Consider the following 23,915-nt stretch of genomic DNA (forward strand, 5'->3'; position numbering starts at 1 on the left):
AGGCCTGGTCAAAGAGAAACATTTCTGCCTGGTGCCTAAATATATATAATGAAGGTGCCAGGTCAGCCTCCCTAGGGATAACATTCCACAAATGGACAGCCTCCACAGAAAAGGCCCGTTCTTGTGTTGCCAGCCTCCAGACCTCTTGTAGAAGGGGCACTCAAAGAAGGGCCTCAGATGATGATCACAACATTCAGGTTGGTTCATATGGAGGGAGGTGGACCTTGTGGTCCTGAGCCATTTAAGGTCAAAACCAGCACTTTGAATTGGGCCCGGAAAGTAATCGGCAGCCTGTGCAGTTGGGCCAGGGGCAATATAATATATTCAAACCATCTTGCCCTGATGAGAAACCTGGCCACCAAATTCTGCACCAGTTGAAGTTTCTGAACCGTCTTCAGAGGTAGCCCCACATATTGCCTTTATTCCTTAAAAAAACCACAACAACTAATGTTGCCATTCCAAACTGTTTACATTATTTAGAAATCTAATTTTTTTTTGTGTTGCAATACAATTTCATGCATTCATTCATTTCTGAACCTCTCTGCTGGCTAATAAAACTTTTGGTCTCTTTTAAAATCCTAGTCCCACCTGGTTTAGAGGATAAACTCACAGGCCGTGTGTGTTCTTGATACACAGTTGCCTGCTAATAGATATGAAATAACATTGGCACTGATAGCAGCAGAAGCAGTTGTAGCAGCCGCAGCACTGAAACAGAAGCAGTATGTTCTTTATCCTCTGTGACTGCCTCAACTTCAGGTCAAGGGTTGAAGCGGGATTGGCAAAGGAGATTTGGAGGCGGTTCAGCCAGGGTGACACAAATGTATCCAAACCTTTACATGAGGTCAACAAACATCTCTCAGGAATCTGTTCTCACCTTTGAGCTACGCTGTTCCTTGTTAGGACTGTACCACCTCAGAATTCACACGGGGGTGGGGAGGATTGCTGCTTCAAAGCTGCTCGATCAACCTATGGCTTCTAGGCAACTTGGTTTATTCAGGAGCACTGAATAAGTTTTCAAGTCAATTTTGGGAATTGAGTATTTGGTGCTGCCAATACAGTGCCATATTAGGCAAGTGGGCTACGGTGGCATACAACAGATCTTGGTTTTTGGAAGTGAAAATAAATGAGGCATGTGTGATCTCTTGTGTGAGTGCATCCACACCCCAACCTCATTTTCTTATTTACCGCTTATAAAACATTAGCAACAGCAACAACTTCTCTCGTAGTCCCTACAGATCAGTTTAGTTGAACAAGGCCTTTCCAAATTCACCTCTGGTTTTACTTTAGGTGAAATTTTGTGGAAACTCCAGCGTATACTGAAACACACCCATTTCCCACAAACTCAATGAGCTCTTAAAGCAAGGAGTTTCTAATAACTTGGTTAATGGGGATTCTGTCAGATTTATGATTTGTGTTTGCATTGCTGGCTGCACTGCAGTATTGAGCCTCATTGTTGCAACATGTTCATCAATAACTGACATGTTAAAGCCCCCTTTTTAAAAAGCCCATACGTCTAAAGAAATCTCACTTGATTCTTGTGGTTGAGCTGTGGACATCCCCTACTTTTGGATATGTTCTTTTATTGCTTCCATAAATCCCCTTATGGTCAACAGTGGTGGTAGTTGAGAGAGGGTGGAATCAATACAATGAGGCTTGATGATATACAATGATAGGCATCATAATTTTCAGAAGCATAGCGCACAAAGCAAACCTGCAATAAGTGGAAGTAATGGCCATTGAGAAAGATTAATATTATAGTACTAGTAATGGATTTTGTCCATTATCAGAATACATGCTTGATTAAAAAAAAGCCAGTGGGTCTGGTTGGGTATCTTTTCATGCTCAAGACTAGGAAACAATTGATCCTAGCCTTGTTTGATTTCCACCCTGATAGCAAGGAAGACCTCACTTACATCCATGTAAAAATGAGAGAGCACTAATTAGGGATGGAAAATACCAAGAGATATAGTTGAGGAACTGGAAGTGCTCATTAAATAGGTCATTGCTCAAGTTTCTTTTCAAAATTAGGAATACTGAAGCTCCAGCTTGCCTCCAGGACTGGCTCTCTGACCTAGAAATTCTTCCCCTGGAATCCACAAAGGGTTGGAACTTACTTCTGATGCCGACTAATGGAAATTGTTGGTTGGTTGGTTTCAGTAAGTGTTTTCCCTCAAGATCATGTACCCAGTTTGCACTTTCTGTCAGGGTTTGTGTGCAGTCCAGGATTTCTGTGCTATATACATATTACATAGGTATTAATTAAATAACTGGAGGAACAAGGTGTGGTTGGAGAAAAGGTGGGTGGGAGGACTGCGGGGAAAACAAAGTGAGAAAGATTACAGCGACATCATGATTTGCAGCTTTTAAAGAGGCAGGACGGTTTCACATGGCAACCCTGTATTTAACAAGGGAACAGGTGTAATGGTCTGGGAAAGAGATCTTGATGGGAAATGTAGCCCGAGTCCAAAGCATGGGGTGATTAAGCATGGGGTGTGCCCATTGGGTTTCTGTTCCTTGATCATCAGGCTTCTAAGTTCTATGTTTGAAACTGAGGTGTCATTTAGAAACAACACTGACACACAACCTTGTGATGTTGTGTGGGGTCTACTGCCTAAAAGAAAATGTCAGAAATTCCATTGGTTTTCTGATTGCTTCCTTTCCTTCTAATTGTTCAGGCTCCATCCTGTGCCCCTTCAGCTCCCAATGTAGCTGACGTGCTGCCATTGTATCATGTCTAGCCCTTAATACTTAATCCCACACTGTTTTGCAGTTATCCAACCAAGTGGATGCTGTTTCTGACTTCATGTTGATGTGAACGAGAGCTTGTACTTATTCCGCTTTTGGCTTCTGTTACATGTACAGCTTCTCATAGTACGTGTTTTTAGATGGCGACTACTCACGAGTTCTAGAGTTGAGGCAGATTAAGTATCCTCACTCTGATGTATCTGATTTCCATTTAGCTTCACCATTCCCGTCCTTCATGGGGCTGCTGAGCTTTTAACAGCTGTCCAGTTTTCATCAAGTTTCCCTATCACTTATTCACTTCTGGGAAATCCCCCCCCCCCAAGCAACAGAAACACAGAGATACCACCTAGGAAAAACACCTTCCATTTTATTGACTTGCTGCTATGCTTGCTCTTCAAAGTCTCTTGCCCACGGTGATGGTGATGCTGGTGATGTTTTTGCCTTGAGGAAATACAGAGATTAATTTCCCCAACATTTGATCTACAGATTAGGAAGGTGTGTCTCATTGCACTAAGATGAATACAATGGTATTTCCAAATGGCCCTAAAAAAAACAAAGCCTCAACAGGATATTTCTATTAGTTCTGTGCCGAAACCTGTCCTCCATGTTTTCTTCCCCTGAAAAAAAAAATAAATCTTCAATTTTCCTCCTTATTCTCAGGGTTTAGAATTTCTTTATCATTTCGTGGGGTGCAGGATTGAGCCTAATTTAACATTGCACAGCGGCCATGGATGGTGTGTTTTCTTTATTCCCATTGAACATTCCTTCACTGCTCTGACTACAGGCTTCACAGCTGCCTCTGCTTCCTGGTCTGAAAAAGTCCAGCAGTAGAAAGTCACATCTATACCATACATTTAAAGCATATGACTCCCCCCCCCAAAGGATTCTGGGAACTGCAGTTTGGGGCTAAGTGAGGAGTAAACTACAGTTCCCAGAGGGGGAGGTCATGTGCTTTAAATGTATGGTGTGGCGGTGACCTTTCCCCCTGAAGTCCCTTAGTGGGCTAGAGAGGCCAGCTGCCAGTTGCAGGATCCAGGCTCATTTGCTATCCTTTCAATATGCCCGTAAGGTAACTGGGATTGTAAACTCTCTTCTACGAATGCCCTACTGAAAGCAATGCAGAAGAGTGCATTTCAGCAGGTACAGCTTCTCGCCCTGCATGACACTTCACACCCACTGAGATGTCCTTTTCCATGCAGCTCTTAAAGCAACCTCACCATCTCCCTGCATGAATGGACTGCAGCCTAGCACACACAGCTCCTTCATTCAGCTGCCCACTGCAGGAGAATAACAATAAAAAAATGAACAATGAGTACTGCAATCAACTCACGATAATATCACCAAGGCAACTATCTGCAAACAAACAATAAACGTTCATAAAAATGGCTAAGGCAGTTTCTTTCCCAAATAGGTTTTATCCTAAACAATAGCAAACACGGTCAATAAAGAGTTCACTAGTAATATATCAGTGGTTCAGTGTTCATTTCTTCTCTTTCCAAAACAGATTTTATCTTGAACAATTGCAAATGCAGTAATAAAGAGTCCACTTGTGATATACCAGTGGTTCAGTGCTCGGACGTCGTTCCGGTAATCCAACGTTTCGTCACTAAAAAGCTTAGTCATCGAGCTTTGTAGTAAATTATAAACAAGAGAAGACTGTATGTAAACGACTTAAAGCAGGGGTACATCTGTCCCCATCTGCATGTTTCCATCGGGAGGAGCATAGAAAGAGGACGCTGTTCTTCAGTTTGTTAAACCTGAACCACTGATATATTACAAGTGAACTCTTTATGTACTGTGTTTGCTATGTTTAAGATAAAACCTATTTGGGAGAGAAACTACCTTTGCCATTTTTATGGATGTTTATTGTTGCCTTGGTGATATTATCCTGTGTTGTTCACTGCAGGAGCAGGTAGAAATCGCTGCCTTTTAGAGAAGCTCTAGGTTTAAGGTCACATTTAGATTTGACACCTTTGTTTTCCAGACGAAGTCTCTTGGGGTTGTCTTGAACTAAGGCCTGTTTAGCATAGACCCACTAAAATTAATGAACCGAAGTTAGTCAATAAACTTCAGTGGGTCTACTTTGAGTAAGACTTGGTTGAAGGCAACCCTTAGGACTGGTTTAAATTTAGCTGGCACACTAACAGAAACCAGTGCAATGGCTTCCTCTCGTGCAGTGGGGCTCCCTCCCCTGCATCTTCCCCAAATCCTCATCGGACAGCTGGGAGAGCCCCCAAAACAGCACTTAGAAGAGAGGAGGAGGGGATCATTCTGTCTGACAAGCAAGTAGCGTGGCGTAGGGGGAAACTGTACCTGTTGCATTTCTTTCAGGCATGAGTTAAAGGCAGCACACCATTATCGGGGTGGGGGGGTGGGGATTGTAATGGTTTTTAGGGCACTTCCAGAAACATGACAATGGGTTGTTATGGCATCAGGTGTTTGTTTTTTTAACTCATTGGATTTCCTTCAGGTAGGGTAAATCTGGATTAGATTGGGGAAAGCTAGGTACTGACATTTTAATGTTCACTATGTCACAAGGACACTGGAAATAATCTTGGGTGCATGTGGAGCACTGATACATAATAAACCTCTTTCTGGAAGCAGACTGATTTTTCACTCGGCACTTAAAACAGTTTGAGTAGAGTGGTCAGATGGAAGGGGGAGCAGGGCCCCCCTGCTGCAATCCTGATTTTCTGCAGCTGTTAAAGGTGCCAGGAGTCCTGCCCTCCTTTTCATCTCACCACCCTTCTTCCGAACCTCTCTTCCACTTTTGGTGTGGTTGCATGTAAGTCATGTGCACGGCTATAAAGGAGCAGCTTTTATAGAAACGTTTGGGGGAAATGGAATGTAAATGTTTAAAACAAGTCATGCATAAAAGTTAATATGCAAAATCCTGAGATTCTTAGGAAGTACTTTCCTGCCAGATCTCCTGTTGATCTGAGAACCACATCCCACTTGGAGTTGGTGTGTATGTTCAAGCAGGGCACTTGATGCACAGCAGAGGATACGAGGCAGCTTTAATGATCACAGTTTTAAAAATAAAGAAGGGAGACCCTTGACAACTGGATGAAAGACATGAATACTCTTCTACCCAGCACAGATATACAGGTATAGGGAAATGTGCAGAACTGCTGCCTGTTATGAACAGCTCATTCCACTGAACGGGACCTTGGCCCTCTGCCCCAAAGTCCTGGCCTGGCTGGCACCACACCAGAGTTCTGTCAAGGTAGGGACCATTGCGCAAGCTATTACAAATGCGAGTCCTGGGCACATTCCTGGTACTTTATTGTTAGTTATGATGTGGGGCCATAACATTAGAGTTGGCCTCAAGATCAGTGCTAATAAAGCTGAAATGGAACTAAAAGCTTCTTCCAAGCTGCTTATCGTTGTTTATCTTGAAATGGACTCAGTTCCCTCCTAGAAATGGCATTGGATAAGGTTTCAAGGGACTGCCTGTGATTCTTGTCAGCAGGAATATTGTGTGTTCAACCACTAAAGGATTAGGCTGCAGCTGGGCTATTTTAGGTCTCCCTCCAAGGAAAACTATATCACATACCAGACAGCTTTGCTTAGTTGTTTTATTATTATTATTTTTTAAAAAGAATTCTTCATTCAGCAGGGGAAGAAACATCCTTTTCAACGGAGCAACAGAATGTTAATGTTGATGGTCCAAATGAAGTGCTTTTGCTTGAGTAAGGTAGTGGAAAGTGTGGTAGTGTCTTAGCTCCAGGGTTTCTCCAGATAATTTAGGCTCTCTGACCAGGAAGCCATTTCCCTTGTTCTCAGATGAACAAGAGGGCATATCCATACTATGAACTAATAACAGTTCATAAATATGAGGAGGTTTTTCCTGTCAGTGTAATTGTTAAGACTTTCTCCAGAGAATTCTGAGAACTATACAACACCACAGTTAGAAAATCCATTCATATCTATGAGGCAGATTTTATATCCATTTAATTGTTAAGGTTTTCCCCAGAGAATTTTGGGAACTGAGAATTCTGAGAACTGGGAATCCGTTCAACACAGCTTCCTACCCCTGTCCAATAAGACTCTAAAATTGGGCCCTGACAGGAGTACAGACAAGCAACTGACAGGTCCAATGAAAGAGGTTGTGTGGGTTTTTAGATGAAGGTATAAGGTGTTTTATTCACTTTCGTTCGGTAAATTTGCCTACCACTATTCACCTAATGGTGATTTACAGCACAATTAATCCCAACAATAATAAAACCATGATATACCCATTTGAATAAAACTATGAACAACATCACATTCTTTAGAGATACCTGGGTCATTCTGTTGGTATGCTGGCTTGCATATGACTGGAACCAAACTGGATATTTTATTTCTTTTACTGGCTTCTCCTTTGGATTTGATGGATTTATATTTGAACATGGTTGTAAAACTCCTCTGAGGGGCAACTTAACCTAAAAAGTACTGTATACAGTATAAAAGCTTTTAAACCTAACAAATAGGGAATGGGTCTAGGAAAAGGAAGCATATTCTGCAGAGACTGCATTTGAAACTGGCTGGCTGTCTTTGGGATTTAGTGGTGCCCATCTTTGGTCTGGCTTTAAATTCCAGCTTGCCGATACAGTTCCTCATTCACGCAAAGCTATAAGGGAGATGATCTTCAAAGGCACTTTTGACAGTTGGGCTGCTTGATGTTAGTTATGCCTTTGACATTCTACCCTTCCCAACTTTAGAAAGACGTTAAGTGCTTTTTTTTCCACCACTGGGGCGAAATGCTATTGTCTCAGCCATGAAAGTTGCATGCATACCTTTTAAGAGTCATTACTCTGCACTTCTGGAAGATTAGCCTGTGAGGCCGCCTCCTCCTCCTCCTCCTTCTTACATGAACACAGATGTTCTATCATACATCTAAGGCTGTGATCCTGTGCATGGTTACTTAGGAATTAGTGATGTTAATGGAACATCTGAGTAAATATTGGTTTGTGGACTGGACTCTAAGCCACCTCACCTCACCAGCTCCCAAGTATCGAAGTAAAACAACAGGACATTGCAGTTCAGGATTCAGTCCATTCAAATGCATTTTGAATGTTAATGTGCTATGATTTAAAAATATTCTGATGATAGATTTTCTGTCAGATACAGAGATTCCCTCTGTTATGGGTGAGGCAGAACATGAAGTGAGATCAATGGAGTGACTCTGGATTAAAGTGGCGAATATGGCCCATAGTCAGCTGCTGCCAACAATGCATAGAATTTACTCCTGCGGTTGTTGGGAGTTAAAAATAAAAAGCTTAACTTTAAACAATAAAGATTGCCTCTCCATTGAACTATTTGATAGTGGCCTTTGACAGAGCCATGTGTGGTTTGCTTTGATCTGTTCCCTATTGTTTCTTTTTTGCTTTTTTGTTTCAGATGTCAAATAACTCATGTGCCAGGTAACATTCCATTCATGCCTTGCCTGTCAACTGGCAGGTCTTGCAGAGTGACTCTGGACAGAAAGGAAGACTCCCTATCCCAGCCATGGCTGCACCAAGGAAAGGTTTAAGCGCCTCCCCTCCCGATGGTGGCTGGGGGTGGATGATTGTGATCGGCTGCTTCCTTGTTACTATCTGCACGAGAGCTGTAACAAGGTAAGGGCGTTTATGGGTGTGATTCTTCACCCAGCTTTTGTTATTGTTATCCCGTGCCTGAAAGCGGTGGGAAATACTACCTCGTGGTCCAGGAATGGAGGATGTTAATTAATTTATCTGGACACTTCTTAGCCACGTTATCTGCAGAATGATTACAGCAGTCCACTGGATAGCTCAGTTGGTTAGAGCATGGTGCTGATAAAACCAAGGTCACAGGGACAGCTGCATAGTCCTGCATTGCGTGAGATTGGACTAGATGATCCTCAAAGTTCCTCCCAACTCTATGATTCTAAGTCTAATAACAGCAGGATTGCTTTGCTAAGGCAGCATTAAAAGTGTGTCACATACACTGAGAAAGACCCAGGTGGATCACCTGAGGGGAGTGCATTGAACTATGGATGTGACATCCCTCTGCATCCCTGATACATGATACCTTCCTCTGAGCCCTTCCTCTGATACCTGATACCATCCCTGATACCTTCCTCTGCAGAGCCGCAAAGACATGTAGGGTTGTAGCCAGCTGTGTCATACTCTTGAGTACACCTACTGAACTTGTTGGCTTTGAGTTAGTCAACCCATAGAGTGGATGAGGGCCATCAAGCTGATACTGAATCCAGACAAGATGGGTTCCATCCAGATAAAGTGAGTGGATGGAGGCTTGCAACCAGTGCTGTTTGGACATGTACTTCCCCTGGAGGACAAAAAGTAGAATTCTGGAGTTCTCCATGCCAACTGGGGAAGCTCGAGTGGTGATAGCAGCCAGGAGTGTTTTTTACCAATTTAGACTGGTATGCCAACTGTGCACCAGTCTGACCTTGCCTCAGTTATCCAAGTGTTAGTGATATGCGGGCTGGATTTCTGCAACGTGCTTCACATAGGACTGTCTTTGAAGACTGCCAAGAACATAAGAAGATCCCTGCTGGATCAGGCCAGTGCTCAATGTTCTCTTCTCGGTACGGCCAACCAGATGACTTCAATTGGTACAGAATGCAGCTGGCTGTGTCCTGTTAGGAGCCTGGCAATTGGTTCACGAGGCACTTATCCTGATTGCCAGTGCATTGCTAAGACCAATTCAAAATGAGGTGGTTATATTTATTTAGCAGGGAGCAGTTTGCATCCCCATCAGGGCACGGGGCTGAAGCTTCTCTGCCCACCTCAGCACTGTGCCAACTTTTTTCCATTTTGCTGCCACCTTCAAAATTGGTGGGCTCTTGGGAATCTATTTTGAGCAGGACAGAAGAATTTGTGGGGGGCGGGGAGCAGATCAAACCATTGGGAATCAGAGTTAGGCATCTTAGCTTTGAAAACTTAAATGCTTCGGATCTGAGTTATTTCGAGGACTGCCTTTGCAGCCTGTCCATATGTTAAGATCTGCAACGGAGGCCCTCACATGCCTGCCACTGAGAGGGTGGAGAGCACAAGAGGGAGGCCACAGTGGCCTCACATTTCTAGAAGACATTTCCTGCTGGGATTCCTCAAACCCCATCGTCATACATATCCAGGAGAGCCCTGGATACCCTCCTTTGTTTCCTTCTGATTTCCTTCTGAGATTATTTTCCTGTAGCAGTTTTGCTTGGATAATTTATGTGTGCATTTCTTGCTTTTATTAATAAATGTGAAGTTTTAATTGCAATTGTACTGCATTGCATTTTCTTTTGTAATCTGCCTTTGCGGTGGTGGTGGTGTTTGACCTTTACAAGGCAACTTAAAAGTACTGTTTTTGGCATTGGATTTAGTAAAACTGCAGAATAAGCTCCTTTTCCAGACCTGGGCATAGCCTGGGGTGGGGACTCGTTAAGGAATACAAAGGTGCTGATGACCAGTCAGATTCTTGAGGCTGAGCAAATGAGGTTGCCAGGGTAACAGTGGGTGTGATGTCACCACAGGGGAAAATGTCCTTTTTTAAAAACGAGGCTTGGCTTGCATTTTTAGCAAGGGTTTTGGGGAAGAAGAAGGGTGGGGCTAGAGGTCATGTGGGCCGAGGGACGGACAAGCTGCATGGAGGAGGAACAGGAATTATGTTTTGGTTGCATTTAAATCCAGTGCTGTGTCGCTGTAGCAAGCAAGTCCCTCTTGAGATGTGATGCTCAGAACCCTCTCTCCATCCAGACTCAGGTGTAAATAACAAACCATATTTCATAAAGACCCTACAGCCTCCATTGTGCCCAAAGGAAACATAAGCCCTGGTTGGGTGCCAAGACCCCTTGTATCTTGCACTGCTCAGCAGAGGTTGGGGTGGCCGATAACAGTACTTTAAATAACTAAAATTAGTCTTAGCACCCGAGGCCACAAGGGTCTTTTCTATCCAATAACAGATTAAGTGGCTTATACAACTCGCTGCTCTTTCATCACATCCTAATCTTGCTGTCTGAGGCTTACTCTGCTTAGTGATAGCACTGGCCTAAGTTCACAACCTTTCCAAAAATTATGCAAGAGGATAGCAAATGAAAGAACCAAGGTGAGGACGACCTCTTGTTAGCACTGCCTCCTTGTCAGAGTCTCTACCCAAGGAAATCCTGACAAACCAGCTCCCCCTTGACTTTTCAAAGGTTGTCTTGCCCTGTACAGGCGACACCCAAGGGTGTTCTTGGCCCACATACATGTCACCGGAGCACACATAAACCCATTCTACCCCTGTCCAAAGGGACCCATGCATTGGTGGCTGCACATCACTTGAATGCACGCAAAATTATTGCCATCTGTATTCTGAGTAGTTTTTGCCCCAACCATTGTTAATGTTGATTGATTGGTTGCAATGTTGGTGTCAGGGAATGGTCTGAAGGCGAGTACTGGAGAATGCATTCTATGGCAGACCAGCTTCTCTCTGATGGAGAGCTGGAGGGAGAAGAGTCTCCCCCCTTGTCCACATGTTCAGAAGCAGAGAGAGAGAGAGACAGGACCTGAACAGCTTAGGGAGGAGTTAGCCAGTTTCAACATAATGACAAGAGAACCAGAAGAGAGGGGGCATCTAGTTGAGACGTCTCTTGAGAGTGTGGGGGACCCCCACCCCGTTCACCATGGACTCAGAGGTCCAAATGTATCAGAGAGCAAAGGAGTCAGAGGGAGGGACGAACTTCCCATTGACACCCAAAATGCTGCGGAAGTCAGAAGGAGAATTAGACTAGCCAACTGCCCTCCTTCCGGAGAGCTGTGTATTTGTACTCGCGACATGATGCTGTAATAAAAGGACTATAAATCTATCAACTGCTCATTAATTCTTATCTGTAAAGTTTCCGAAGGGAGGGGAGGACTCTCCATGCCTGACAGTTGGTGACTTTTTAAAAAGTTATAATTTTGATGTGAGCCGCCTTGTGCAGAACGTGACATATCAGTTTAGGAAATATTTCCCATGACCAAGACGCTTTGTAATATGATTTACACTTGTTCAAAAAGTAATTATTAAGTTTGTTTAATAATAATATTTGTTCAGTAAAAAAGATCCCTATCCAATGGGACTGCTGCACATACCTGATGGGCTGTATGCTGTTTTGTCTCGGTGGGCAACGTGAGAGACAGAGAGAGACAGCAGGTTTCTTGGTTCTGCCCTGTTTTTTGAGGACTTGCCTGACATGACTCATGTCTCAGACATTGGTTGTGCAATCCCTTTCCACGACTACCCTCAATGAGACGGGTGAGTGACCCAAGAAGGCCCCTTCTCTATATATACTCTTCAAGCATCTTAGATATTCAGAAAATATCTGATACTGCCTTCCTTCAAAATAGAAAATAGAAGAAGAAAAAATTGGCCAGCGTTCAGCGTTTGCGTAATACACATGTGTTTTTTTTTTTTTTAAATGATATTTATTGAGAATTTTAAGGTTACAAAGAAATAAAAAGGAAAAAACAAAAGAGAGAGAAAAGGAAAGAAAAAAGTAGATAAAAGTAACAATTAAACAATACAAATCAGTAAAAACCAGAGTCAAACAGAAAAAACAAAACACACAATACATCAAATTCAAAAAGCAAAAGTAAACAAAAAAAATTAAAAACAAATCCAATATTCCCAAATCCTTAACTGTCATTACCTTATTTCATCGACCTCCTCACACCTCCCCTTTTTGTATTCTAGTTATTAATTATCTCAGCAAATCCTTTCCATCTTTCACAATATTCTGTCATTAAATTACCTTAATCTATTTTAACCTTATCTTACCATAAAAAATCCTGAAACTTAAAACTTAAATCTTATTTATACCAAATTCTCTTAACCATTACATATTCTTACAAAATTCTTTTTAACATTTCTGCTAAAGCCCAATAATTTCATTCCAACATTTTTCTAATACTCATTAATTTTACAATACTTTTCTAAATGAATTTTTAAAACTCCAATCTTCATCCATCGTCTCTTCTTCCTGGTCTCGGGTTTTGTCAGTCCTTTCTATCCCATCCATCTAGTCCATCAACCTGGTGACCTTATGTCCGAAGCTCTTAAGTCTCTTCTATGTCCCTTCCGCAGGTCTTCTTCATATTTGTACCTGTACTTTACTTTGTCTTCTGCTGCTTTCACTCGGGGAGACTCCAACTTGACAATGTTTTTGTCCCTTCTCAACACGTCAGCCCCTTTTCCATAGTCTGCACTGAAATCCACATGGTATGTGAAGGCATGTTTCGAGGCCCCTCCAAAGTTAGAGGCCCCCACAACTCCGAGCTCCCCCCAGCCCAAGGCCAGACTTGAAAAATCAAAATAAAAATCAAAACATCCTTGCATAGGGGGGTCAGTCCAACCCCCCATCTCCAAACCAAACAGAACTCCATCTCGCCAAATCTGACTTTTTCTAGGTTCATTCGTCAATTCCAACAACTCATGTTCCTGCTGGGCCACAGCTCCCCCCATCTCTGCCACCCGAGGTCCAGCAACAGCCTCCTCCTTCATCTCATCTGTCAAAGCACATTCCTGAATTAATTCCTGAGTGGGTTCTATATAGGTACCCACTGCCTGTCCAAAATTTCCGATCGCAACAGTCATCAAATCCATCTTCTCATGTAACTGTTCCAATAAAGCACTTGTCTTGCAAAAAGCAAGCACCAGAGCTTCCGAGTACATTCTTGTTCAAGGTTGAAGTCTGGTCCCACGATCTTAATCTATTGCAGCTGCAAAGCTCCCCAGTTCAGTTTTAATAACAGTTTCACAAGCTCCCTCTAGGGGAAACAATTTCTATTTGTATCTATCCTTTTTTTTTTTTTTTAAAGCAGATCTAGCAACAAAGTTTTCCTTTTTCGGATATTTTGTCAATATTTTGTTCCTTTTAAATGCGAAGGGGAACAATGGAATCAATATGTTTCTCTTCTTTTAACTATCTGTCAAAACGTTTCTCCATAGTCAATGAACTTCCCCAGAACGTCTGTCCTGACACCCGCTCCCAGGTTCAAGACGGTGGAAAATTGCCTTTCTTTACTCTCTCTTCTGCAGGTTTAAACAGTCTAAAAAAGGTTCCCCCCTCTTCTCCTGCTTCCAAGGGGGGGTTCAGTGATTTTAAATGATGGAATTTTGGTCCTTTACAAACAACTTTCTAAACTCTAGCTTGCCGTGTCTTTGCTTTGATCTATCTACAAAAGCGGAAGGCGGACTTCCTGTTTAGACCTTCCCGCTTCAGTGCCAAATTAAAAAATTTCTTAATCCAATTTTCCGTTCTACTCACGGGCAGTTGTTAAAAATCCAATTGTCCACAGGTAAAAGTCAGCGCTCTCCGGCAACAGCAATGGGGCTTCACTCCATGAAAGAAGCAGTCGATTCAAAGCACCGTGCCACTCACCCCACGTCACTCCGGATCCCCGAAACCGGGTTTCCCCGCGAGTAGGGACGAATCCCACGTCCACAGGCTTCTCCCGCCTGTGGTTTTTGATGGGTCTCCGCCTCGCCGCGGCGGTTCAGACCCTGTTTTCCACGGAGCGGATTCCTCCTGATCGGAGGAAATCCGCCATTGCCAGAGGCGCCAACCTGGAAGTCCATAATACACATGTGTTTTGGAGACAAAATTATTCCACCAGGTGTTGCTCTTCATCCACATAACACATATCATGCAAACTACAACACTGATTCAGAGCCGCTTTTCACAAACTGTGCAAGGACTGTTCAAGAGTGCATTGCACAAATTAAAATGCATTTGGCCCTGAGGTGTGAAGGAGATTTAGGCAAGCCTGTCTCTGTTGGTTTGCAAATGTGGCTTCAGTTCCATTTTCTTCCTGATGATAAAACTTTAAGAAATAGAATTACACATGGAATCTTGTTCCCACCAACCCAAAGAGGGCAGAAACATCCAGCCAAATATTTAACACTGCAGGCTGTGTCTGCTAAGTTGTCTAGAGGAAAGAGACTGAAGCCTCAGAGTATAGACCAGGAGGAATATCTTGCAGCTATACCAAGTGTGACAGATGACATACCTGGGGAGCACATGAAAATGGGCCTCAGTGTTCCAGCCAAATCAGCTGGCACGGAAAGAGAGCTCCGAGTTGTTTTTCAGAGGTGAACGTGTTTCAGTTAATGCTGTATCATGATGAGCTTGAAACAAACACTGCCATTAATCATCAGTTGTGCACACACGGGCCCCTCGGAAGGGCAGTTTTCTGTCATGTTTGCAGTTTCCCCAGGAGGAAGCTTGTTTATCTGTGTGAAGCAAGATAAAATGGAGAAAAGCCTTTTTAATCCACACCTCTTGGGTGTGTGTGTGTGTGTGTGTGTCTTGCACAGAACAGTGAAAACTGATGTATAGATCACAATAATCGGACATAAACATTATAAGCTTCAAGCTCCATTTCGTATTCCTTCATAAGAACACCACTCAGTAGATCTGTGTTGTTCAGAACAATGCATCTGCTTGTAGAGGCTCTGTGCATACCTGGGATAGGAGCTTTAGTCTGAGACTACGCAAAAGATGGTCAGCCACCGTCACCCACCTGTTTCTTACAGAAGCAATCTTTCTCATTTCTCTTTGCCATCAGAGGGCTTATTTGAAAGAAGGGGCCCAGTAACCCTCACAACAGGGTAAAATCCATGGCTAAATAGTCAATGTCCATTGGCCACGAGGCCCATATTCTCCCTCCACAGTCGGACACAGCAGGCCTCTGAGTGCCAGTCGCTGGGAAACACAAGTGAGGAGAGTGTTGTCGGGCTCAAGTTCTGCTGGTGGGTTTCCCAGAGGCATCTGGCTGGCTTCTGTGAGATCAGGGTGCTGGAGTAAATGGGCCATGGACCTGATCCAGCAGGGCTCTTCTTACTCTATTAAAAATAAGTCTCCCTGAAATAACAAACTGGGCCTTGAGCCCAAAGACATTCCAAGGCCCCTTGGTGCCCTCAAAGTAAAAACTAAATGGAGTCCACACACTGGTGAGGAGAAATGGACAATTTGCCATTCTTTAATGCTAATCTCCACCCCCCAAAAAAAGAAATCTGTAAAATTTTCAGGTTTCCTTGCTTTGCTAATGGTAGGGCTGCTTGATTATCAGGAGTTACCAACCTTTTGGGACCTGGGGGCATATTTTCAAACCAAAGAAACTGTTGTTGGCAGCACACAGGAGCCCCAACTCTCACCTCCCCTACACCCTTGAAAATCCCTCTGTGCCTGGGCATGGAAAAGGGTAAAAGAGTATTGGGAAATGATTTATAATGAATTGAAAAAAATGTTTAAAATTACTTTCCCCCTCCCAAACCCCCCAGAGTCCTTTCTGTTGGGGATAATTCAGACTGAAATTCCTACGTGTAAGAAAAGGTGGTTTATGTATGCGACAACTGCAGCCCATGCTTTGTTAGCCTAAAAATGGAAAACTAGCAAGGCCCCAACCAAAGAAGATTGGCAATTTAAGTTGACAGAATATGTACAGCTTGCAGACTTAACATATAGAATAAGAGAACAAGAAGAACATACATTTAAAGAAGATTGGAAAAGGTTTATTGAATATATTTAAAATAATTCTGTACATCTGAAAATGCTGGCAGTATTAAGATAAATTCAATGGTGTAAATAAGTTTTGATGGATGTAATAATGGAAAACCAACTGGTATAGTTTTTGTAAGATATGCAGGGATATAAGATATGTAAAATGAACCATGGAAAGAGAAGAAGGGAAGTCAGTGATATCTTAAGTATGTAAAATGTTTATCTGAAATTGTAAAACAGGAAATTTAATAAAACACACACACACACACACACACACACACAATCCCTCTGTGCCACAATTTGGGTTTTTTTGGTTGAGCAGTGGGGAGTATTCTGTTGGCTAAAGGTCCATGAATGTTACTTAACTTTAGATAAATGATGATAGATAGATGATAGATGATAGATAGATAGATAGATAGATAGATAGATAGATAGATAGATGATAGATAGATAGATAGATAGATAGATGATAGATAGATATAGACAGATGATACATAGATATAGATAGCTAATAGTGCTCATATTCGTTTCTATTATTTCCATTCCTGCCCTCGGGTGAACACGTGAATTATGGCAATTTCCATGCCCCTTTCCCTTGCTTTGACATTCCTAGCTCAAAAAGCACAAGGAACCATGTTGAATGCAACTCTCTGCCTTTCACTTGGAATCCACCATACATCTTAAGTTAGTTTGCATTTATTCTTTAACTGCAGTAGCTTAACATGTTGAATTAAATGTGTGTGTTTTTTCCAGGTGCATCTCAATTTTTTTTGTGGAGTTCCAGACTTACTTTGCTCAAGATTATGCCCGGACAGCTTGGATCCATTCCATAGTAGACTGTGCTACAATGTTTTGTGGTGAGTATTTGGATCAATTGTGTGTATGGGTGAAGTACTTTTAGGCTGCAGTCCTATGCCTAAAAGTCTCATTCAATTCAGTAGGACTTCCGTCTGGGCAAATATGCATAAGATTGTGCTGCACGTCTCCTTTTAGTAACGGTTTGATACATAGTCATAAAAAACCAGAACTAAATGAGCAGAGTTTCTGGTTTAGACCTGCCTGGTGATCAGAACAAGCAGTTCCACACAATCTCTCTGGTTTCCAGTTGTTTCATTTCATTTATAGTGCACTGCTTTCCTGTTATGGTTTAAAATACACAATATGCATTTTAGTAATTAGGGAATCAAAGTTTATTTTTTATTTTTTTATAAGATATTTATTAAAGTTTCAACATAATACAAAAATAAGCGAAAAAAGAAAGAAAAAAAGAAAAAAAAATAGAAAATGAAAATACAAAATAAAAACAGTTAAAAAACAGATTAGTCTTTCCATATCTTTCATTTGCTTGTTTTCCCGACCTCCTCACACCTCCCTTTTTTGTATTCCTGTTCAAATTAGTTAATTCAGCAAATCCTTTCCCTCTTTGATTCTATCTTAATCTTTTATCTTAATATATTGTAACTTTAGATTATCACCTGTTAACAATCCACTTTTACATATTCCTTTATAACATTGCTGCTAAAAACCATTTAACTTCAATCCAACATCATTCTAACATTCATTAATTTTACAGTATTTCTGTAGATAGTCTTTAAATTTCTTCCAATCTTCTTCCACCAACTCTTCTCCCTGGTCTCGGATTCTGCCAGTCATTTCTGCCAGTTCCATATAGTCCATCACCTTCATCTGCCATTCTTCCAGAGTGGGTAAATCTTGTGTCTTCCAATATTTTGCGATAAGAATTCTTGCTGCTGTTGTAGCATACATAAAGAAAGTTCTGTCCTTCTTTGGCACCAATTGGCCGACTATGCCCAGGAGAAAGGCCTCTGGTTTCTTCAGAAAGGTATATTTAAATACCTTTTTCATTTCGTTATAAATCATCTCCCAGAATGTCTTAATCCTTGGGCACGTCCACCAAAGGTGAAAGAATGTACCTTCAGTTTCTTTACATTTCCAACATTTATTATCGGGCAAATGATAGATTTTTGCAAGCTTGACTGGTGTCATGTACCACCTGTATATCATTTTCATAATATTCTCTCTTAAGGCATTACATGCCGTAAACTTCATACATGTGGTCCATAACTGTTCCCAGTCAGCCATCATTATGTTATGTCCAACATCTTGTGCCCATTTAATCATAGCAGATTTCACCGTTTCATCCTGAGTATTCCATTTCAACAGCAAGTTATACATCTTTGACAAAGTCTTAGTTTTGGAATCTAACAGTTCTGTTTCCAATTTTGATTTTTCCACCTGGAAGCCAATTTTATTATCCAGATTATATGCCTCCATTATCTGATAATAATGAAGCCAATCTCGCACTTTATTTTTTAGTTTTTCAAAACTCTGCAATTTCAATTTATTTCCCTCTTGTTCCAAAATTTCCCAATATTTCGGCCATTTGGCCTCCATATTGAGCTTTTCAGAGCTTTCGCTTCCATCGGTGACAACCACCTTGGGGTTTTATTTTCAAGTAGGTCCTTGTATCTTATCCAGACATTAAACAATGCTTTCCTGACAATATGATTTTTAAATGCTTTATGTGCTTTGACCTTGTCATACCACAAATATGCATGCCATCCAAATACATTGTTAAAACCTTCTAAATCCAAAATGTCTGTGTTTTCAAGAAGTAGCCACTCTTTCAGCCAGCAGAAAGCTGCTGATTCATAATAATGTTTAAGGTCTGGCAGGGCAAATCCACCTCTTTCCTTTGCGTCCGTTAGTATTTTAAATTTTATTCTAGGCTTCTTGCCCTGCCAGACAAATCTAGAAATATCTCTCTGCCACTTCTTGAAACAATCCATTTTGTCCACAATTTGCAATGTTTGAAACAAGAACAACATTCTAGGCAATACATTCATTTTTATCGCAGCAATACGGCCTAGCCGTGAAAGCTTCAAATTTGACCAAATTTCTAAATCTTTTTTCACTTCAGTCCAGCATTTTTCATAATTGTCTTTAAATAAGTTCCCATTTTTAGCTGTCATGTTAATCCCCAGGTATTTCACTTTCTTAACCACTGTTAAACCTGTTTCATTCTGAAACCTCTCTCTCTCAATCGCTGTTAAATTTTTCTCTAAAACCTTTGTTTTTAACTTATTCAGTTTAAATCCTGCAACCTGACCAAATTCTTGAATCAGTTCTAAAACTCTTTTGGTACTAGATTCTGGCTCGTGTAATGTCAATACTAAGTCATCTGCAAATTCTCTCAATTTGTACTGTTTAGCTCCGACTTGTATACCTTTTAGGGAATCAAAGTTTAAGGCAGGTACTGATTGGAGAAACTTTTAGGATGCACTCCCATCGCTTTGTTTTGGACTACAGTGGTACCTCTACTTATGAACGCAATTTGTTTCAGGGTGCTGTTCACACCCCAAAGGTCCGTAAGTAGAGTGCCGCTACTGCGCGTGTGCAAAGCACAATAGAGCGCTTCTGCACATGCATGAAGTGCACAGATTGCTTCTGCGTGTGCGGCAAACCTGGAAGTAAACACTTCTGGGTTGGCCGCATTTGTAACCTGAAAAGCCACAACGTGAAGGAAACGTAACATAAGGTGTGACTGTAATTACACAAGCTGAAATGCAAAACTCACAGGGTACAATTCACTTCCTGGCCTCCGAAGCCATATTTGCGCAAGCAGAAGGGAATTGGCACTTCTTTTCATGAAAGACCTTTTAAAAAACGGTGGTATTTGACTTAAGTTTTATTCAGAGCAGACCTACTGAAATGAGTTAAGCCCATTCACTTCAGTGAGCCTACTCTGAATAACATTTAGTCGAACGCCACCCAGTGTGAACTTTTGTACGTTTAAAAAAATTCACCGACCAGCATGGAAAAAAGACAGAACAGATTTATGAATGGGTATGTTTAGAACTGAGACAGAGTAGAAACAGGCCAATCTGCTCATCCCAACTCACATCTGTTGTCAAGTGTCACCTGGGAAGGGGATGACATGGGCTCCTTTGACCCGTATGTCTATTGCTTCCCCATCTGCAAATCATCACTCACTGGCAATTCCCTTATGAGATAATCTCTACCCACATTTCATTTATGAGATGCACAGAGTCATTATGGGGCATAGAACCTATTTTTTCCTCGTCGGAGGATAACATTTCAACATAACTTACGGAGTGTGTTATTAATTTAAATGCGCAAATCACCTGGGCTCTAGAGTGGATGCCAATATTTTCTTTTATCCCCCTCCCCACCGTTCTTGATTTTTTTTTGGGGAGGGGAAACAGCCATGGTTGAAAGCTTTATGGAGAGTAGGGTGCACAACCTATGGCGTCCTTTCTCTCTGTTTGATTTGGGAGCACCACAGATATGTGTGTATCCCTTTTTAGTACACAGAAATCTATCCCCAATGTGCATGCTGGTCCATGTGAAAGTACGTGTGTTCAAATGGAGATGCACCCCACTGACTGCCTTCATTTTCATTTTAAGCTCCACTGGGGAGTTTCATCAGCAATCACCTCTCCTGCCAAGTGGGCATCATTCTGGGAGGACTTCTTGCATCTGCTGGACTTATCCTGAGCTCCTTTGCCACAAGCCTAGAGCATCTTTACCTTTCCTTAGGAATTCTTACAGGTATCATATTATTATTATTGTTGTTGTTGTTGTTGTTGTTGTTGTTGTTGTAGTAGTAGCATCAACACTATTAATCTCCATGCTTCAGGAACCTCCTCTGAGAATCCAGTTTGTGCATTTTTCTGGGAAATAAGCTCTGCTGCTGAATTCATTGAGACTTAATCCCAGATAGGCATCTAGAGGACTGCAGCCTTGCAGCAGAGCTCCATGCATGTTGCTCAGGAGACTAATTTGACTAACTTGTGTGTGTGTTGTGTGTGTTTAGGGCTGCAGCCGCTGCCTAAAATCCAGATGGTCGTCCTAGTGCTGTTGCTTCACCAGAGGCAGCCACTAATGGAGGACAAGAGGAGATGATGTTGGCTGATTCTCTCTCCACCCGCAGCCCCTGGTAGTCCCTGAAAATCTGTCCTGAAGGGTTGAGGGACCCCTCAGAGCATATTTGTGGAGGAACACTGAAGGCTGCAGAGAGGAAAGAAGATGGGGTGTGGGGTGTGTGTGGAAACTCTCCCCTCCTCCTCCATTAGTAGACATATCTGTTAATGTATCAGAATATCTTACGCTTTTACGTATGACCAGCTGTCAGTTTCCCAACTATGTATTTGAATTAGGACACCATAATTCCATTTTACAGATTGGGAACTGAGGTAAGGAGACAGTGACTTGAACAAAGCCATACAGTGAGAACCATAACTATGGTGAGATGTGGAGAGGGGAAAAGGAGGGAACCTGGTCAACAAAATCAGGAATATGAAGGAAACAATCAGAACAAAGCCAAGGTTACTTTTGAAAAAATAATAATAATTCTGACTTGGATTCTCAGATTGCAAATTCAAATGTTGAAAATCACAAGGGGATCTTAATTTTGAAATTCAGAAATGCAGGTTTGTTGTTTTGGTGGAATGCCATAATTGTGTGCCTATGGCTGTTCAAATGTTGGTGTTACAATGTGAGGCTCACCAATGACACCTTTTGAAGTTCTGGTCAAATTTCCCACTACTTCTCACTAAGATTCTCAAGTCTGCAGCTGAAAATTCTGCCCCTCAAACTCTGGATTCTGAAAGTTCATCAGATTTCAAGTGATTACATGATCCCCCCAGTTAAAGGCCACACATTGTGACAGTGTGAAGTAAGCACACCAGTTACCCTTCTGTGGTTAATTCACTAAATTTAAATGTGGAACCAGCATCTTCAGCTGATTACATTGCCCAGGATCATCCCCAGTGATTTCAGCCGCGCGTGCGTGCGTGCGTGTAATAACCTGCAATGTTCTGCTAGTTCGTTTTCTTCAAAGATGAGGAACGGAAATGTTTACACAGAAATTGCTGACTTGTTAAAACTCGCATTATAGCCACGGTGATGGGAGCTTAGTGCACAGACCCCTGCAGTTTAATAACAATTTTGTAGAAATGCTGTACTCAAATGCTGCCAATAGCTTGTTTGCTAAGAAAAAAAGGTCCCTGTTATAGCACATATTGTGCGAGTGCTTCAGTATCAGCCTTCAGCTCAGCTATTGCCCAAAAATAACCAGCACTTTGTACTAGCAGATTTCCTTCGTGCCTTGGCAGCTTCCTGAATGACAATTACTATGAGAACATCTATGGAACTCACTGCTGCAAGATATGATGGTGAGCCCTCAGTTCAGTGTGCCTCTTGAACATAGCAAAAATCTGAGAGCAAACTATGGAAGGAGGGCTATTTTCTTTATGCTGATCTCATTGGCCTCTTGCATGGTTAACAGAGAAAAGAAACAGTGATGGAATCTGCATTGCTAACAAATCATGTTTTGCATGTGTTTGTGATTTTCTTCTTCCAGGCCTGGGATTTGCACTTTCTTATTCACCAGCCATAGCCATGGTGGGCAACTATTTCAACAAGAGGAAAGCCCTGGCTTATGGGATGGCCATGTCAGGCAGCGGCATTGGCACCTTCATCCTGGCCCCGGTGGTCCAGCTCCTAATTGAACAGTTTTCCTGGCGGGGAGCCTTGCTCATCCTGGGAGGTTTTGTTTTAAACCTCTGTGTCTGCGGTGCCTTGATGAGACCGGTTGCGGGCAAAGAGGACCGCAAGAGCGTGCCCGACTTCTCGGAGCAGGAGTTTGGGCCGGAAGCACAGAAGCAGGACTTGACACAGTGGTCGGTCTGCTCCCCTCTGATCAAAGTCTGGTCCCACAAATACCTGTGCCAGTGCTCGTGGCAGGAGTACCACTTTCTGCTGATGCCGGACTTTGTGGTGCTCGCGGTGTCCGTCTTGTTCATGGCTTACGGCTGCAGCCCCCTCTTCGTTTACCTGGTGCCTTATGCCTTAAGGGTCGGGATGAGTCATCAGCAGGCGGCCTTCCTCATGTCCATCCTTGGGGTCGTCGACATCATTGGCAACATCACTTTTGGATGGCTGACAGATAGACGGTAATGGCCAAGAGCGATGACATAGAAAGCTGGGTGATGTGGGATAATGACCCCCATTGCATTCCCCACGGATTATTTTCCACGTTAAGAAGAGTGCATCTTTCCTTCCTCCCCCCTTCAGCATTAACAATTTTATTGTGGTATCCATTTTATTCAGTACATCTCGGACTGCGTGTCCCTGCTAAATATTACAGGCTAGTTGGGACAAGGGTGGCGCTGTGGTCTAAACCACTGAGCCTCTTGGGCTTGCTGATCGGAAGGTCGGCGGTTCAAATCCCCACAATGAGGTGAGCTCTCGTTGCTCTGTCCCAGCTCCTGCCAACCTAGCAGTTTGAAAGCATGCCAGTGCAAGTAGATAAATAAGTACTGGTGCAGCAGGAAGGTTTCAGTGTCCTCTGGCACTCGTCACGGTCCTGTGTGTGCCAGTAGCGGTTTAGTCCTGCTGGCCACATGACCTGGAAAACTGTCTGTGGACAAATGCCGGCTCCCTTGGCCTGAAAGTGAGATGAGTGCCACAACCCCATAGTCGCCTTTGACTGGACTTAACTGTCCAGGGATCCTTTACCCTTTTATTACAGGCTAGAGTCCACAACCAAAGGAGACACAAATCCAACAAATGCAACAGAGCATGTCTAGGCAGAAAACATGAGGATCAGCCCATGGAGTTGCCGATAGATAGATAGATAGATAGATAG

The 23,915-nt window shown here is 42.5% G+C and overlaps 1 protein-coding gene and 1 long non-coding RNA gene across 4 annotated transcripts in view; one reads left to right on the forward strand and one right to left on the reverse strand.

Moving 5' to 3' along the window:
* SLC16A12 (solute carrier family 16 member 12) overlaps nucleotides 1-23,915 on the forward strand; it is a 50,166-nt gene that overhangs the window by 21,001 nt on the left and 5,250 nt on the right. For 2 of the 3 annotated variants that reach the window (XM_081004565.1, XM_081004566.1), the window contains 4 exons: nucleotides 8,128-8,345; nucleotides 16,976-17,079; nucleotides 20,672-20,815; nucleotides 22,629-23,220. In XM_081004565.1, the coding sequence (XP_080860691.1) occupies nucleotides 8,236-8,345; nucleotides 16,976-17,079; nucleotides 20,672-20,815; nucleotides 22,629-23,220 (950 nt within the window). In that variant the 5' untranslated portion in view covers nucleotides 8,128-8,235. Of the gene's footprint in view, nucleotides 1-3,751; nucleotides 3,886-8,127; nucleotides 8,346-16,975; nucleotides 17,080-20,671; nucleotides 20,816-22,628; nucleotides 23,221-23,915 lie in introns of those variants that run through there. The other variant, XM_081004567.1, reaches the window with a different exon arrangement.
* On the reverse strand, nucleotides 3,161-15,674 carry LOC308476782. Its single transcript, XR_013986090.1, has 3 exons — nucleotides 15,243-15,674; nucleotides 14,730-14,952; nucleotides 3,161-3,362 (listed from the first exon to the last, which is right to left on the reverse strand). It is a non-coding gene; the product is annotated as an uncharacterized lncRNA (long non-coding RNA).

The sequence above is a fragment of the Podarcis pityusensis genome, assembly GCF_964106645.2.
Source record: "Podarcis pityusensis genome assembly, chromosome: 5".
NCBI lineage: Eukaryota > Metazoa > Chordata > Lepidosauria > Squamata > Lacertidae > Podarcis > Podarcis pityusensis.